General features: G+C 41.1%; 1 protein-coding gene across 1 annotated transcript in view; it reads right to left on the reverse strand.

Moving 5' to 3' along the window:
* Positions 1-2,194: 2,194 nt before the first annotated feature.
* The window catches only part of LOC128643467 (recombining binding protein suppressor of hairless), a gene marked incomplete at its 3' end in the record, with an annotated part of 51,288 nt that continues 36,411 nt past the window's right edge, over positions 2,195-17,071 (reverse strand). Inside the window, 1 exon segment of the mRNA XM_053696315.1 lies at positions 2,195-2,307. Coding sequence (XP_053552290.1) covers positions 2,195-2,307 — 113 coding nt within the window.

The raw sequence follows: 17,071 nt of genomic DNA on the forward strand, positions 1-17,071 counted from the left end.
AGTATAACATACTTTAACTAGATAATAGACGGTTTGGAGATTGTGGATAAGATAATTAAGGGGGCTGTGATTAGCTTAGCAAGCTGTATATAAAAATGCTAAGTATCTTACTTAATATTCTATAAATATAAGGAATAAAGTCTGTTCTGAGAACTCAGGTAGTCATATTATAGATTTTAACTTGGTATAGATAGTTTTTTTACACTTTATAGTAGTTATACTTGTAAGAGTTAGTCCGGTATCATTAGAACTTCAGCCACCTGGGCATGCGCATTAGCTGCTAAAACAGTAAGGAGTAACTATGCGTGGTTGGAACGCAAACGTCATTACGTTATTGAATATGCAAATTAGCCATGCGGTTGGCTAACTCCTGGACGCATGCGCATGGTGGGGCGGTTTTCTGATGTACCGGAAGTGACAGAGAGGCTTTACAGGTGTATATAGGTGAGTAGTTTGTGGTTAGTATTAGGAATCTTCTTTTGGGATAGATATGTTCTGATTACCCATTGAAAAAGATACCAATTGGTATCGAAACGTTTGGGAATTTTGTCATTTGATGCTGGATACTTAATAAAGGATTTTGAAAGAGACCGGAGAGTGAAGCGTTTTTCTACCTTGAGGGGTTGAACGGATATTGCTATATGTTTTCAACGCAGCACCCCGGCGGATGTCTTATGTCACAGTGAGTGCACCTGTCTGGATATTTGTATATATATATATATATATATATATATATATATATATATATACACACACACACACACACACACACACATATACACACACACAGGGGGGGAAAAAGCTATTTTGTGCTATTCACACACATACAAATACAAACATATACACACGCAAATAGTTGTACTGTGCATTTAAAATGCTTTGCTATATGCTTTTAATATAGAATATTTGGGAACACTTATTGCTCTCGTTTTGCGCAAGGGATATGTTTAAAATGACTAACATTTTAGTAGAGCTGCAACAACTAATCTGCATAATCGATAATGGAAATAGTTGTCAACAAATCTCATAATCGATTAGTTGGTTTGCAATTAGTTGGTCTGTGCACAGCACTAACTGCTTCACTCCGATGAGCTCCTGCACATGATATTGTGTTTTATGGTTATGCCCTTAGCCTAAATGACTTCTACAGACGTTAACTTTTCACTTTTTTAGGACACTATAAGTTTCTTTTTAAGTTTACTTACTATGTTTTATGTGCAACCCAGAAATAAAATAGGAGTCATAATTTGGATTGTTTATATAAAATCAGGTGATTTGGGACTATGCTTTGCTTGATATAGTACTGAGCTTGTTATTAACCGTTTGCACAATTTTTAGCCGATTGCTTGCTACTGCTGATATATGTACTCTATAGATAAATGTATAAGACTGTGTCCTGTTACCGATATTTAGTCTTTTGCCCTTTTGCCTTTGTTTTTCCTTTCTATTTTTAATTAATTGGTATATGTACCAAATTCAACCTCTGTAAATATATATCTGTTATTTTAAGAGTGGACTAGATATTTTTCCCCCTAACCTTATAGATGGTTATTTACTACTGCATATAGATATAAGATATTTTTATGTTAAAATGAAGTCCAGGCTCACTTTGTTGAGAGGCCCCTTGCATTGGTGGAGAACTAACAAAGATAAATAGCCCACCTTGGTGAAATTGGCAAAACCCTATTTATGCATCTCAGGCACCTCAACACCATCTGAGCGCCTCTTCTCTGCTGCAGGCAAAATAGCTGCAAAAAGAGAGAGACAGCTTCAGCCAGGAGCATGTGGACATATCAATGCAAAGTTTCTGAAAGAGTGAATAACAGAATGTGATAAACAGTGATAGTCTACCTCTTTCTAATTCGCTCTCTTTACAAACAGTTTGTGGTTTTGTTTTGTTTAATTATAAAAAATTGTTCTGTTGCTTAAAAAATTGGACCAACAGTTGTTTTAATGTAAAGTTGTAGTCGGAAGTTTAGATTTATAACACTCAGTATGTGGATTTTATTTTAAATATAGGAAGAAATGAATTTATTTTTCATCCGATTAGTTGATTAATCGAAAAAATAATCGGCCGATTAATCGATTATGAAAATAATCGTTAGTTGCAGCCCTACATTTTAGGATGTGTTATCTTCTGCCAGTAGAATGTAATGGTAAATAATAGCCTTTAATTTAAAAAGGAATACTCTACCAGCCTTGGGAGTGCCATGCCTGTGACCGAACATACAAGTTTCACCGTTTGCCCATAGTGAATGTAGCCATCACGCACTGTAAACTCTTCTCCTTCCGATTCTTCATCATCCACTGAAGAAAACACATACAAAATAAATAAAACAAGTTGTCTAATTATGTTCACACTCATTAAGAGAATTAAGAAACTCAATACAAACAGGGTCATTATACGGATAATGTACTCCTAAACATACTGTTCTGCATAAGTAACAGCATTTAAAAAAGGTTAAAACAGAATTTATGTTTACCTGATAAATTACTTTCTCCAACGGTGTGTCCGGTCCACGGCGTCATCCTTACTTGTGGGATATTCTCTTCCCCAACAGGAAATGGCAAAGAGCCCAGCAAAGCTGGTCACATGATCCCTCCTAGGCTCCGCCTACCCCAGTCATTCGACCGACGTAAAGGAGGAATATTTGCATAGGAGAAACCATATGATACCGTGGTGACTGTAGTTAAAGAAAATAAATTATCAGACCTGATTAAAAAACCAGGGCGGGCCGTGGACCGGACACACCGTTGGAGAAAGTAATTTATCAGGTAAACATAAATTCTGTTTTCTCCAACATAGGTGTGTACGGTCCACGGCGTCATCCTTACTTGTGGGAACCAATACCAAAGCTTTAGGACACGGATGAAGGGAGGGAGCAAATCAGGTCACCTAAATGGAAGGCACCACAGTTTGCAAAACCTTTCTCCCAAAAATAGCCTCAGAAGAAGCAAAAGTATCAAACTTGTAAAATTTGGTAAAAGTGTGCAGTGAAGACCAAGTCGCTGCCCTACCCGCTAGAAGGGACCCCAGTACCTTTGTGAAAATCCTTGGAGCAGTGGCTAATCCGAAAGGAAGTGCCACGAACTGGTAATGCTTGTCCAGGAATGCGAACCTTAGGAACCGATGATGTTCCTTGTGGATAGGAATATGTAGATACGCATCCTTTAAATCCACCGTGGTCATGAATTGACCTTCCTGGATGGAAGGAAGAATTGTTCGAATAGTTTCCATTTTGAACGATGGAACCTTGAGAAACTTGTTTAGGATCTTGAGATCCAAGATTGGTCTGAACGTTCCCTCTTTTTTGGGAACTACGAACAGATTGGAGTAGAACCCCATCCCTTGTTCTCCTAATGGAACAGGATGAATCACTCCCATTTTTAACAGGTCTTCTACACAATGTAAGAATGCCTGTCTCTTTATGTGGTCTGAAGACAATTGAGACCTGTGGAACCTCCCCCTTGGGGGAGGCCCCTTGAATTCCAGAAGATAACCTTGGGAGACTATTTCTAGTGCCCAAGGATCCAGAACATCTCTTGCCCAAGCCTGAGCGAAGAGAGAGAGTCTGCCCCCCACCAGATCCGGTCCCGGATCGGGGGCCAACATTTCATGCTGTCTTGGTAGCAGTGGCAGGCTTCTTGGCCTGCTTTCCCTTGTTCCAGCCTTGCATTGGTCTCCAGGCTGGCTTGGCTTGAGAAGTATTACCCTCTTGCTTAGAGGACGTAGCACTTGGGGCTGGTCCGTTTCTACGAAAGGGACGAAAATTAGGTTTATTTTTGGCCTTGAAAGACCTATCCTGAGGAAGGGCGTGGCCCTTACCCCCAGTGATATCAGAGATAATCTCTTTCAAGTCAGGGCCAAACAGCGTTTTCCCCTTGAAAGGAATGTTAAGCAATTTGTTCTTGGAAGACGCATCCGCTGACCAAGATTTCAACCAAAGCGCTCTGCGCGCCACAATAGCAAACCCAGAATTTTTCGCCGCTAACCTAGCCAATTGCAAAGTGGCGTCTAGGGTGAAAGAATTAGCCAATTTGAGAGCACGGATTCTGTCCATAATCTCCTCATAAGGAGGAGAATCACTATCGATCGCCTTTTCTAGCTCATCGAACCAGAAACACGCGGCTGTAGTGACAGGGACAATGCATGAAATTGGTTGTAGAATGTAACCTTGCTGAACAAACATCTTTTTAAGCAAACCTTCTAATTTTTTATCCATAGGATCTTTGAAACCACAACTATCTTCTATGGGTATAGTGGTGCGTTTGTTTAAAGTAGAAACCGCCCCCTCAACCTTGGGGACTGTCTGCCATAAGTCCTTTCTGGGGTCGACCATGGGAAACAATTTTTTAAATATGGGGGGAGGGACGAAAGGTATACCGGGCCTTTCCCATTCTTTATTTACAATGTCCGCCACCCGCTTGGGTATAGGAAAAGCTTCTGGGGGCCCCGGGACCTCTAGGAACTTGTCCATTTTACATAGTTTCTCTGGGATGATCAAATTCTCACAATCATCCAGAGTGGATAACACCTCCTTAAGCAGAGCGCGGAGATGTTCCAACTTAAATTTAAATGTAATCACATCGGGTTCAGCTTGTTGAGAAATTTTCCCTGAATCTGAAATTTCTCCCTCAGACAAAACCTCCCTGGCCCCCTCAGACTGGTGTAGGGGCATATCAGAACCATTATCATCAGCGTCCTCATGCTCTTCAGTATCTAAAACAGAGCAGTCGCGCTTACGCTGATAAGTGGGCATTTTGGCTAAAATGTTTTTGATAGAATTATCCATTACAGCCGTTAATTGTTGCATAGTAAGGAGTATTGGCGCGCTAGATGTACTAGGGGCCTCCTGAGTGGGCAAGACTGGTGTAGACGAAGGAGGGAATGATGCAGTACCATGCTTACTCCCCTCACTTGAGGAATCATCTTGGGCATCATTTTCAGTGTCACATAAATCACATCTATTTAAATGAGAAGGAACCTTAGCTTCCCCACATTCAGAACACAGTCTATCTGGTAGTTCAGACATGTTAAACAGGCATAAACTTGATAACAAAGTACAAAAAACGTTTTAAAATAAAACCGTTACTGTCACTTTAAATTTTAAACTGAACACACTTTATTACTGCAATTGCGAAAAAGTATGAAGGAATTGATCAAAATTCACCAAAATTTCACCACAGTGTCTTAAAGCCTTAAAAGTATTGCACACCAAATTTGGAAGCTTTAACCCTTAAAATAACGGAACCGGAGCCGTTTTTATCTTTAACCCCTTTACAGTCCCTGGTATCTGCTTTGCTGAGACCCAACCAAGCCCAAAGGGGAATACGATACCAAATGACGCCTTCAGAAAGTCTTTTTTATGTATCAGAGCTCCTCACACATGCGACTGCATGTCATGCTTCTCAAAAACAAGTGCGCAATACCGGCGCGAAAATGAGGCTCTGCCTATGATTAGGGAAAGCCCCTAGAGAATAAGGTGTCTAAAACAGTGCCTGCCGATATTATTTTACAAATATACCCATATTAAATGATTCCTCAAGGCTAAATATGTTATATATGAATCGATTTAGCCCAGAAAATGTCTACAGTCTTAACAAGCCCTTGTGAAGCCCTTATTTACTCTGTAATAAAAATGGCTTACCGGATCCCATAGGGAAAATGACAGCTTCCAGCATTACATCGTCTTGTTAGAATGTGTCATACCTCAAGCAGCAAAAGTCTGCTCACTGTTCCCCCAACTGAAGTTAATTCCTCTCAACAGTCCTGTGTGGAACAGCCATCGATTTTAGTAACGGTTGCTAAAATCATTTTCCTCTTACAAACAGAAATCTTCATCTCTTTTCTGTTTCAGAGTAAATAGTACATACCAGCACTATTTTAAAATAACAAACTCTTGATTGAATAATAAAAACTACAGTTAAGCACTAAAAAACTCTAAGCCATCTCCGTGGAGATGTTGCCTGTACAACGGCAAAGAGAATGACTGGGGTAGGCGGAGCCTAGGAGGGATCATGTGACCAGCTTTGCTGGGCTCTTTGCCATTTCCTGTTAGGGAAGAGAATATCCCACAAGTAAGGATGACGCCGTGGACCGGACACACCTATGTTGGAGAAAATATGTTTTGCCTGAAAAAAAATTAGTATTATGCAGAATTAACTGATAAGAACAATTATTGCAGCTCTATTGGCAGAGAGGACCATGCCTCTGCAGGCCTGTCAAGAAAATGATCGTTATTTAGAAGGGGGGAGGCAAAAAACAAACAAAAAAACTTTTAAATGACCTCTTATAAATGAAGGAAAGAAAAAAGTTAGACTACAGTGTCTGAATTACAGAAGTCTAACTGAAAACAAAGGCATCACAGAATGCTTTGCACATTGATCACTTTGTCTTACAATTAATGCTGGTGCTTATAGAATCTGAGGAACACGGAAGTTATGTATGATCTTTGGTAGGGTCACAAATAACATATTGTATGAGACATTTGAAGTGTCCACCAAGTGTAGAAAAAACCTTTAAACTTTGTGGTAAAGCTGCCACCTTGAACAGCCAATACACAAACATAAATAGAGCACTGTTTAGTTGCGTTGAGGCAGAACTCTTGGAGAATGAAGAAGCTAAAATATAAAAACAGATAATGTATGCTTACCAGATAAATTCCTTTCCTTCAGGATAGGGAGAGTCCACGGCTTAATTCCTTACTGTTGGAAAATACAACACCTGGCCACCAGGAGGAGGCAAAGACACCCCAGCCAAAGGCTTAAATATCCCTCCCACTTCCTCATTACCCCAGTCATTCTGCCGAGGGAACAAGGAAAAGTAGGAGGGGCCGTGGACTCTCCCTATCCGGAAGGAAAGGAATTTATCTGGTAAGCATAAATTATGTTTTCCTTCCTAAGATAGGGAGAGTCCCTGGCTTCATTCCTTACTGTTGGGAAAATTATACCCAAGCTCCAGAGGACACTGAATGAATAACGGGAGGGAACAAAAAGGAAGAGGCGGACCCTATTCTTAGAGCACCACAGCCTGCAAAACTTTTCTCCCGAAAGCTGATTCAGCCGAAGCAAAAACATCAAACTTGTAAAATTTTGAAAAAGTATGTAAGGAGGACCAGGTAGCCGCCTTACAAATCTGATCCATAGAGGCCTCGTTTGTAAAGGCCCAAGAGGAAGCCACTGCTCTAGTGGATTGAGCCGTTATCCTCTCAGGACGACGATGTCCCGCTGTCTTGTAAGCTAAGCGGATGACACTCCTTAACAAAAAAGATAGGGATGTCGAAGTAGCCTTCTGCCCTTTACGCTTCCCCGAATAGACAACATAAACAAGAATGCTATATGGAATCCTCTAGAAGGCGCTAAGTAGCATACAATATAAGGTGTTTCAATAATCTAATCTTCAATATCAGGTTATATCTATACCAAAGGGTATATCAATGTATATGTAATATATATGATGAATAGTATAAACAGAATCGTAATGGTACAATAAACAAAATGTCCCAAAAGTCCCACAATATGTGGAAAAAAAAACCAAACCAAGGAGTTACTTATTATACTTAATGTCCAAATGTCCAGCAGAGAGAAAAAGTCCCACAGATGAATATGTGGAATAACAGTTGTTAGAGATGTAAAAAACCAAAGCGCCACTAGTGAAGGCCAGGTCTGGATGAACTTGCAGTAAGTTATAATCTTACTCAGTTATAAAAATGGAATATGTAACATTTACTTACATATATATCACAAACAACATGGATCCATGTGAAATAATTAAAACACAAAAAACAAATTTAAAATACAATAAATACAGTAAATTGCGTAGATTGTTCTTTTAGAAACCGGCAAATTCTTATACAGTGTTCCTTCTAGAAACAATACAAATTCTGTACATAAAACCTTAAAATTTCTATATTTATGACGTATAAATGAATAAAAGCAGTTTAATCTTGTGTCTCGATGAATCTTAAATTCGGATATTAACCCTCTGTTGTGAGTGTGGAACAGTTAACCTATTGTGTCATTCAAAAGGACTTTTTAAATAGACCGCACAGAGCTAGTGCATATAGTGCGGTCTATTTAAAAAGTCCTATTGAATGACACAATAGGTTAACTGTTCCACACCCACAACAGAGGGTTAATATCCGAATTTAAGATTCATCGAGAAACAAGATTAAACTGCTTTTATTCATTTATACGTCATAAATATAGAAATGTTAAGGTTTTATGTACAGAATTTGTATTGTTTCTAGAAGGAACACTGTATAAGAATTTGCCAGTTTCTAAAGACTGATTTACGAGCTTGTAACATAGTATCAATCACTGAGTCAGAGAAACCTCTATGACTTAGTACTAAGCATTCAATTTCCATACCTTCAAATGTAATGATTTGAGATCCTGATGGAAAAATGGACCTTGAGATAGGTCTGGCCGTAACTGAAGTGGCCAAGGCGGGCAACTGGACATCCAAACCAGATCCGCATACCAAACCCTGTGTGGCCATGCTGGCACTACCAGCAACACAAATGATTGTTCCATGATAATTTTGGAAAACACTCATGGAAGGAGAACTAAAGGCAGGAAGATATAAGCAGGATGATAACACCAAGGAAGTGTCAGCGCATCCACTGCTTCCGCCTGAACATCCCTGGACCTGGACAGGTATCTGGGAAGTTTCTTGTTTAGATGAGGGGCCATGAGATCTACCTCTGGAGGACCCCACATCTGAACAATCTGAGAGAAAAACATCTGGATGGAGAGACCACTCCCCTGGATGTAAAGTCTGGCGGTTGAGATAATCCGCTTCCCAATTGTCTACACCTGGGATATACACAGCAGAGATTAGACAGGAGCTTGATTCCGCCCAAACAAGTATTCAAGATACTTCTTTCATAGCTTGGGGACTGTGAGTCCCACCCTGATGATTGACATATGCCACTGTTGTGATAATGTCTGTCTGAAAACAAATGAACGGTTCTCTCTTTAACAGAGGCCAAAACTGAAGAGCTCTGAGAATTGCACGGAGTTCTAAAATATTTATTGGAAATCTCGCCTCTTGAGATTTCCAAACCCCTTGTGCTGTCAGAGATCCTCAAACAGCTCCCCAACCTGAAAGACTCGCATCTGTTGTGATCACAGTCCAGGTTGGCCAAACAAAAGAAGCCCCTTGAACTAAATGATCGTGATCTATCCACCATGTCAGAGAGTGTCGTACACTGGGATTTAAGGATATTAAATTTTGATATCTTTGTATAATCCCTGCACAATTGATTCAGCACACAAAGCTGAAGAGGTCTCATGTGAAAATGAGCAAAGGGGATCGCGTCCGATGCTGCAGTCATGAGACCTAAAACTTCCATGCACATAGCCACTGAAGGGAATGACCGAGACTGAAGGTGCCGGCAGGCTGCAACCAATTTTAAACGTCTCTTGTCTGTTAGAGACAGAGTCATGGACACTGAATCTATCTGGAAGCCTAAAAAGGTGACCTTTGTCTGAGGAATCAAGAAACTTTTTGGTAAATTGATCCTCCAACCATGTTTCCGAAGAAACAATACTAGTTGATTCGTGTGAGATTATCCAGTACGTAAAGATAGAGCTAGTACCAAGATATCGTCCAAATAAGGAAACACTGCAATACCCTGTTCTCTGATTACAGAGAGTAGGACACCCAGAACCTTTGAAAAGATTCTTGGAGCGGTTGCTAGGCCAAATGGAAGAGCAACAAATTGGTAATGCTTGTCTAGAAAAGAGAATCTCAGAAACTGAAAATGTTCTGGATGAATCGGAATATGAAGGTATGCATCCTGCAAGTCTACTGTGGACAAATAATGTCCTCGCTGAACAAAAGGCAGAATAGTCCTTATAGTCACCATCTTGAAAATTGGTACTCTAACATAACAATTCAAAATTTTCAGATCCAGAACTGGTCTGAATAAATTTTCCTTCTTTGGGACAATGAATAGATTTGAATAAAACCCCAAACCTTGTTCCAGAAGAGGAACTGGCATGATTACCCCTGAAGACTCCAGGTCTGAAACACACTTCAGGAAAGCCTGAGCTTTTAATGGATTTTACTGGGATACGTGAGAGAAAAAATCTTCTCACAGGAGGTCTTACACTGAATCCTATTCGATACCCTTGAGAGACAATGCTCTGAATCCATTGATTTTGAACAGATTTTATCCAAATATCCTTGAAAAACCTTAATCTGCCCCCTACCAGCTGAGCTGGAATGAGGGCCGCACCTTAATGCGGACTTAGGCGCTGACTTTGGTTTCCTAAAAGGCTTGGATTTTTTCCAATTTGAGGAAGGTTTCCAATTGGAGGCAGATTCCTTGGGGGGAGGATAGTTTTCATTCCCTATTCTGACGAAAGGGACGAAAACGGTTAGAAGCCTTAGATTTACCCTTAGGTTTTTTTATCCTGAGGCAGAAAAACTCCTTTTCCCCCAGTAACAGTTGAAATAATAGAATCCAACTGAGAACGAAATAAATTATTACCTTGGAAAGAAAGAGATAGTAATCTAGATTTAGATGTCATATCAGCATTCCTAGATTTAAGCTACAAAGCTCTTCTAGCTAATATAGCTAAAGACATGGATCTAGCATCACAAATAAAATGATTAGCATGTTGCAGTAAGCAAATAATGCTAGATACGTCAGAATCCAATTCTTGATGCGCTAAATTCTCCAACCAGAAAGTTGATGCAGCCGCATCATCAGCCAAAGAAATTGCAGGTCTGAGAAGATGACCTGAATATAAACAGGCCTTCCTTAGATAAGATTCAAGCTTCCTATCTAAAGGATCCTTAAAGGAAGTACTATCTTCCATAGGAATAGTAGTACGTTTAGCAAGAGTAGAAATAGCCCCATCAATTTTGGGGATCTTTTCCCAAAACTCTATAAATTTTGCTGGCAAAGAATACAATATTTTAAACCTTAAAAAAGGAATAAAAGAAGTACCTGGCTTATTCCATTCCTTAGAATCATATCAGAAATAGGAAAAAAACTCCTGGAGAAACCACAGGAGGTTTAAAAACAGAATTTAAACGTTTATTAGACTGAACGTCAAGAGGACTGGTTACCTCAATATCCAAAGTAATTAACACTTCTTAATAAAGAACGCATATACTCAATTTTAAATAAATAAGTAGATTTGTCAGTTTCAATGTCTGAGGAGGATCTTCTGAATCAGATCCTCATCAGAAGAGGATAAATTATCATATTGTTGGTCATTTGAAATTTCATCAACTAAATGAGAAGTTTTAAAAGACCTATTACATTTATTTGAAGGTGGAAATGCAGACAAAGCCTTCAGAATAGAATCAAAAACAAATTCTTTAAAAATTTACAGGTATATTATGCACATTAGAAGTTTAAGGAACTGCAACTGGCAATGTACTATTACTGATGGACACATTATCTGTATGTAAAAGTTTATCAAAAAAACTATTACAAATGACATTCGGCGACATAATTTCTACAACTTTACAACAAATGCACTTAGCTTTGGTAGAACCGATGTCAAGCAGCAATGTTCCAGCAGAAGCTTCTGAGGCAGGGTCAAAGTGAGTCATCTTGCAAAATGTAAGAGAAAAAACATATAAAGCAAAATGTAAGAGAAAAAACAACATATAAAGCAAAATGATCTATTTCCTTATATGACAGTTTCAGGAATGGGAAAAAATGCAAATAGCATAGCCCTCTGATAGAGAAAAAATCAAGAGGCAAACATCAATGGGGTATTGAAATAATGAAAAAGTTTGGCGCCAAAAATGACGCACAACGTAACTAAACTTTTTTGGCACCAAAAAATAACCGGAAATGACACACTCGCGTCACTAATGACGCAACCGTGTGAAAGGTCTCGGTGTTAAGTATGACACCGGAAATGACGAACTTGTGTTATAGACGTACCTTTTCGCACCAAAAAAAATTTCGCGCCAAAAAATGACGCAATAAAGTTTAGCATTTGTCGCACCCGTGGGCCTAATACCGCCCGGAATTTGTAAGAAGTAGTCAATTGAAAAAAAGACTAAACCCCAGGTAAGAAATAAATTTCATTTTTAAAAGATGTTTATATTCCCCAAATATGAAACTGACAGTCTGCAGAAGGAAATACATGAACCTGACTCATGGCAAATATACATATATTTAGAACTTTATATAAATGCATAAAGTGCCAAATCATAGCTGGGGTGCCTTAAGTAATAAAAAACATACTTACCAAAAGACACCCATCCACATATAGCAGATAGCCAAACCAGTACAGAAACAGTTATCAGTAGAGGTAATGGTAATTTGAGAGTATATCGTCGATCTGAAAAGGGAGGTAGGAGATGAATCTCTACGACCGATAACAGAGAACCCATGAAATAGACCCCCGTTAGGGAAATCATCGTATTCAATAAGTGATACTCCCTTCACGTCCCTCTGACATTCGCTGTACTATGAGAGGAATCTGGCTTCAACAATGCTGAGAAGCGCATATCAACGTAGAAATCTTAGCACAAACTTACTTCACCACCTCCATAGGAGGCAAAGTTTGTAAAACTGAATTGTGGGTGTGGTGAGGGGTGTATTTATAGGCATTTTGAGGTTTGGGAAACTTTGCCCCTCCTGGTAGGATTGTATATCCCATATATCACTAGCTCATGGACTCTTGCCAATTACATGAAAGAAAACAGAATTTATGCTTACCTGATAAATTAATTACTTTCTCTTGCGGTGTATCCAGTCCACGGATTCATCCTTTACTTGTGGGATATTCTCATTCCCTACAGGAAGTAGCAAAGAGAGCACACAGCAAAGCTGTCCATATAGCTCCCCATCTAGCTCCCCCTCTAGCTCCACCCCCCAGTCATTCGACCAAAGTTTAGGAAGAAAAAGGAGAAACCATAGGGTGCAGTGGTGACTGTAGTCTAAACAAAAAAATGTTTTACCCGACTTAAATGCCAGGGTGGGCCGTGGACTGGATACACCGCAAGAGAAAGTAATTTATCAGGTAAGCATAAATTCTGTTTTCTCTTGCAAGGTGTATCCAGTCCACGGATTCATCCTTTACTTGTGGGATACCAATACCAAAGCTTTAGGACACGGATGAAGGGAAGGAACAAGACAGGTACCTTAAACGGAAGGCACCACTGCTTGCAAAACCTTTCTCCCAAAAATAGCCTCCGAAGAAGCAAAAGTATCGAATTTGTAAAATTTGGCAAAAGTATGCAGTGAAGACCAAGTCGCTGCCTTACAAATCTGTTCAACAGAAGCCTCATTTTTGAAAGCCCATGTGGAAGCCACTGCTCTGGTAGAATGAGCAGTAATTCTTTCAGGAGGCTGCTGGCCAGCAGTCTCATAGGCCAAACGGATGATGCTTTTCAGCCAAAAGGAAAGAGGTAGCAGTCGCTTTCTGACCTCTCCTCTTACCAGAATAGATAACAAACAAGGAAGATGTTTGTCTGAAATCCTTAGTTGCTTGTAAATAGAACTTTAAAGCACGAACTACATCAAGATTGTGTAATAGACGTTCCTTCTTTGAAGATGGATTAGGACACAGAAGGAACAACTATTTCCTGGTTAATATTCTTGTTAGAAACAACTTTAGGAAGAAAACCAGGCTTGGTACGCAAAACTACCTTATCTGCGTGGAACACCAGGTAAGGTGAATCACACTGTAAGGCAGAAAATTCTGAAACTCTTCGAGCAGAAGAGATAGCTATCAAAAACAAATCTTTCCAAGATAACAACTTAATGTCCATGGAATGTAAAGGTTCAAACGGAACCCCTTGAAGAACTGAAAGAATTAGATTCAAACTCCACGGCGGAGCCACAGGTTTATAGACAGGCTTGATTCTGACTAAAGCAAACGCTTGAACGTCTGGTACCTATGCCAGACGCTTGTGTAACAGGATAGACAAAGCAGATTTGTCCTTTTAAGGAACTAGCTGACAATCCTTTCTCCAGTCCTTCTTGGAGAAAGTACAATATCCTGGGAATCCTAATCTTACTCCATGAGTAACCCTTGGATTCACACCAACAAAGATATTTCCGCCATATCTTATGGTAGATTTTCCTGGTGACAGGCTTTCTAGCCTGATTCAGAGTATCTATAACTGACTCGGAGAACCCACGCTTTGATAGAATTAAGCGTTCAATCTCCAAGCAGTCAGACGTAGAGAAACTAAATTTGGATGCTTGAACGGACCCTGAATTAGAAGATCCTGCCTCATTGGCAGTATCGATGGTGGGACAGATGACATGTCCACTAGGTCTGCATACCAAGTCCTGCGTGGCCACGCAGGCGCCATCAGAATCCCCGAAGCCTTCTCCTGCTTGATTCTGGCAACCAGACTCGGGAGGAGAGGAAACGGTGAAGGACCAAGGCGCTGCTAGAGCATCTATCAATACCGCCATGGGATCCCGGGACCTGGACCCGTAGAGAGGAAGTTTGGTGTTCTGACGGGACACCATCAGATCCAACTCTGGGGTGCCCCATAGCTGAGTCAGCTGGGCAAATACCTCCGGGTGGAGTTGCCACTCCCCCGGGTGAAAAGTCTGACGACTTAGAAAATCCGCCTCCCAGTTGTCTACTCCTGGGATGTGAATTGCTGAGAGATGGCAGGAGTGATCCTCCGCCCACCTGATTATTTTGGTTACTTTCGTCATCGCTAGAGAACTCTTTGTTCCCCCCTGATGATTGACGTAAGCTACAGTTGTGATGTTGTCCGACTGAAATCTGATGAATTTGGCCGCCGCTAGTTGAGGCCATGCCTGAAGAGCGTTGAATATCGCCCTCAGTTCCAGAATGTTTATCGGGAGGAGAGTTTCTTCCCGAGACCATAAGCCCTGAGCTTTCAGGGAGTCCCAGACCGCACCCCAGCCTAACAGAGTGGCGTTGGTCGTTACGATGATCCACTCTGGCCTGCGGAAACATATTCCTTGAGACAGGTGATCCTGAGACAACCACCAGAGAAGAGAATCTCTGGTCTCCTGGTCCAACTGAATTTGAGGAGACAAATCTGCATAATCCCCATTCCACTGTTTGAGCATGCATAGTTGCAGTGGTCTGAGGTGTATCTGAGCAAAAGGGACTATGTCCATTGCCGCAACCATTAGTCCGATTGTCTCCATGCACTGAGCCACAGATGGCCGAGGAATAGAATAAAGAGCTCGGCAAGTAGTTAAGAGTTTTAGCTTTATGACCTCCGTAAGAAATATTTTCATTTCTACCGAGTCTATCAGGGTTCCTAGGAATGGAACTCTTGTGAGGGGGGAGAGAGAACTCTTTTTGATGTTCACCTTCCACCCGTGAGACCTCAGAAAGGCCAATATAATCTCCATGTTAGACTTGGTTCTTTGGAAAGTTGACGTCTGAATTAAGATGTCGTCTAGGTAAGGCGCCACTGCTATGCCCCGCGGTCTTAGAATCGCCAGGAGGGACCCTAGCACCTTTGTGAAAATTCTGGGAGCAGTGGCCAACCCGAAAGGAAGAGCCACAAACTGAAAATGCTTGTCCAGAAAGGCGAACCTGAGAAACTGGTGATGATCTTTGTGGATAGGAATGTGCAGATACGCATCCTTTAGATCCACGGTAGTCATATATTGACCCTCCTGGATCATTGGTAAGATTGTCCGAATGGTCTCCATCTTGAATGATGGGACTCTGAGGAATTTGTTTAGAATTTTGAGATCCAAGATTGATCTGAAAGTTCCTTCTTTTTTGGGAACCACAAACAGGTTTGAGTAAAACCCCAGTCCTTGTTCTGCAATTGGAACTGGGTGGATCACTCCCATTGTATGTAGATCTTCTACACAGTGTAAAAACGCCTCTTTCTTTGTCTGATCTGTAGACAGACGAGAAATGTGGAACCTTCCCCTTGGAGAGTCCTTGAATTCTAGAAGGCATCCCTGGGCTACAATCTCTAATGCCCAAGGATCGTGTACATCTCTTGCCCAGGCCTGAGCGAAGAGAGAGAGTCTGCCCCCTACTAGATCCGGTCCCGGATCGGGGGCTACCCCTTCATGCTGTCTTGGTGGCAGCTGCAGGCTTTTTGGCCTGTTTACCCTTATTCCAGCCCTGGTAAGGTTTCCAGCTTGCCTTGGGCTGTGAAGCGTTACCCTCTTGCTTTGCAGCCGGAGAGGATGAAGCGGGGCCGTTCCTGAAATTGCGAAAGGAACGAAAATTAGCTTTGTTCTTTGTTTTAAAGGCTTTGTCCTGAGGGAGAGCATGGCCTTTTCCCCCGGTGATATCTGAAATAATCTCTTTCAATTCAGGCCCGAATAGGGTCTTCCCTTTGAAAGGAATGTTCAAAAGCTTGGATTTAGACAACACATCGGCCAACCAGGACTTTAGCCATAGCGCCCTGCGCGCCAAAATGGCGAAACCTGACTTTTTCGCCGCTAACTTAGCTATTTGGAAAGCGGCGTCAGTGATAAAAGTATTAGCTAGCTTTAGAGCCTTAATTTTATCCATAATTTCCTCATATGAGGTCTCCGTCTGGAGCGAGTCTTCCAGCGCCTCAAACCAGAAAGCAGCTGCAGTAGTTACAGGAATAATGCAGGCAATAGGTTGGAGAAGAAAACCTTGTTGAACAAAAATTTTCTTAAGTAAACCCTCTAATTTTTTATCCATAGGGTCTTTAAAAGCACAACTGTCTTCAATTGGTATGGTTGTGCGTTTAGCTAGTGTAGAAACAGCCCCCTCCACCTTAGGGACCGTCTGCCACGAGTCCCGCATGGGGTCAGATATGGGGAACATTTTCTTAAAAAAAAGGAGGGGGGACAAAAGGGACATCTGGCCTATCCCACTCCCTAGTAACGATATCCGCAATCCTCTTAGGGACCGGAAACGCATCCGTGTAAACAGGGACCTCTAGGTACTTGTCCATTTTACACAATTTCTCTGGGATCACCAAAGGGTCACAGTCATCCAGAGTAGCTAATACCTCCCTAAGTAAAACACGGAGGTGTTCTAGTTTAAATTTAAAAGCCAATGTATCTGAATCTGTCTGGGGAGGAACCCTCCCTGAGTCAGAGACTTCTCCCTCAGACATCAAATCCCTCGCTCCCACTTCAGA

Source organism: Bombina bombina, unplaced genomic scaffold, assembly GCF_027579735.1.
Source record: "Bombina bombina isolate aBomBom1 unplaced genomic scaffold, aBomBom1.pri scaffold_1065, whole genome shotgun sequence".
NCBI lineage: Eukaryota > Metazoa > Chordata > Amphibia > Anura > Bombinatoridae > Bombina > Bombina bombina.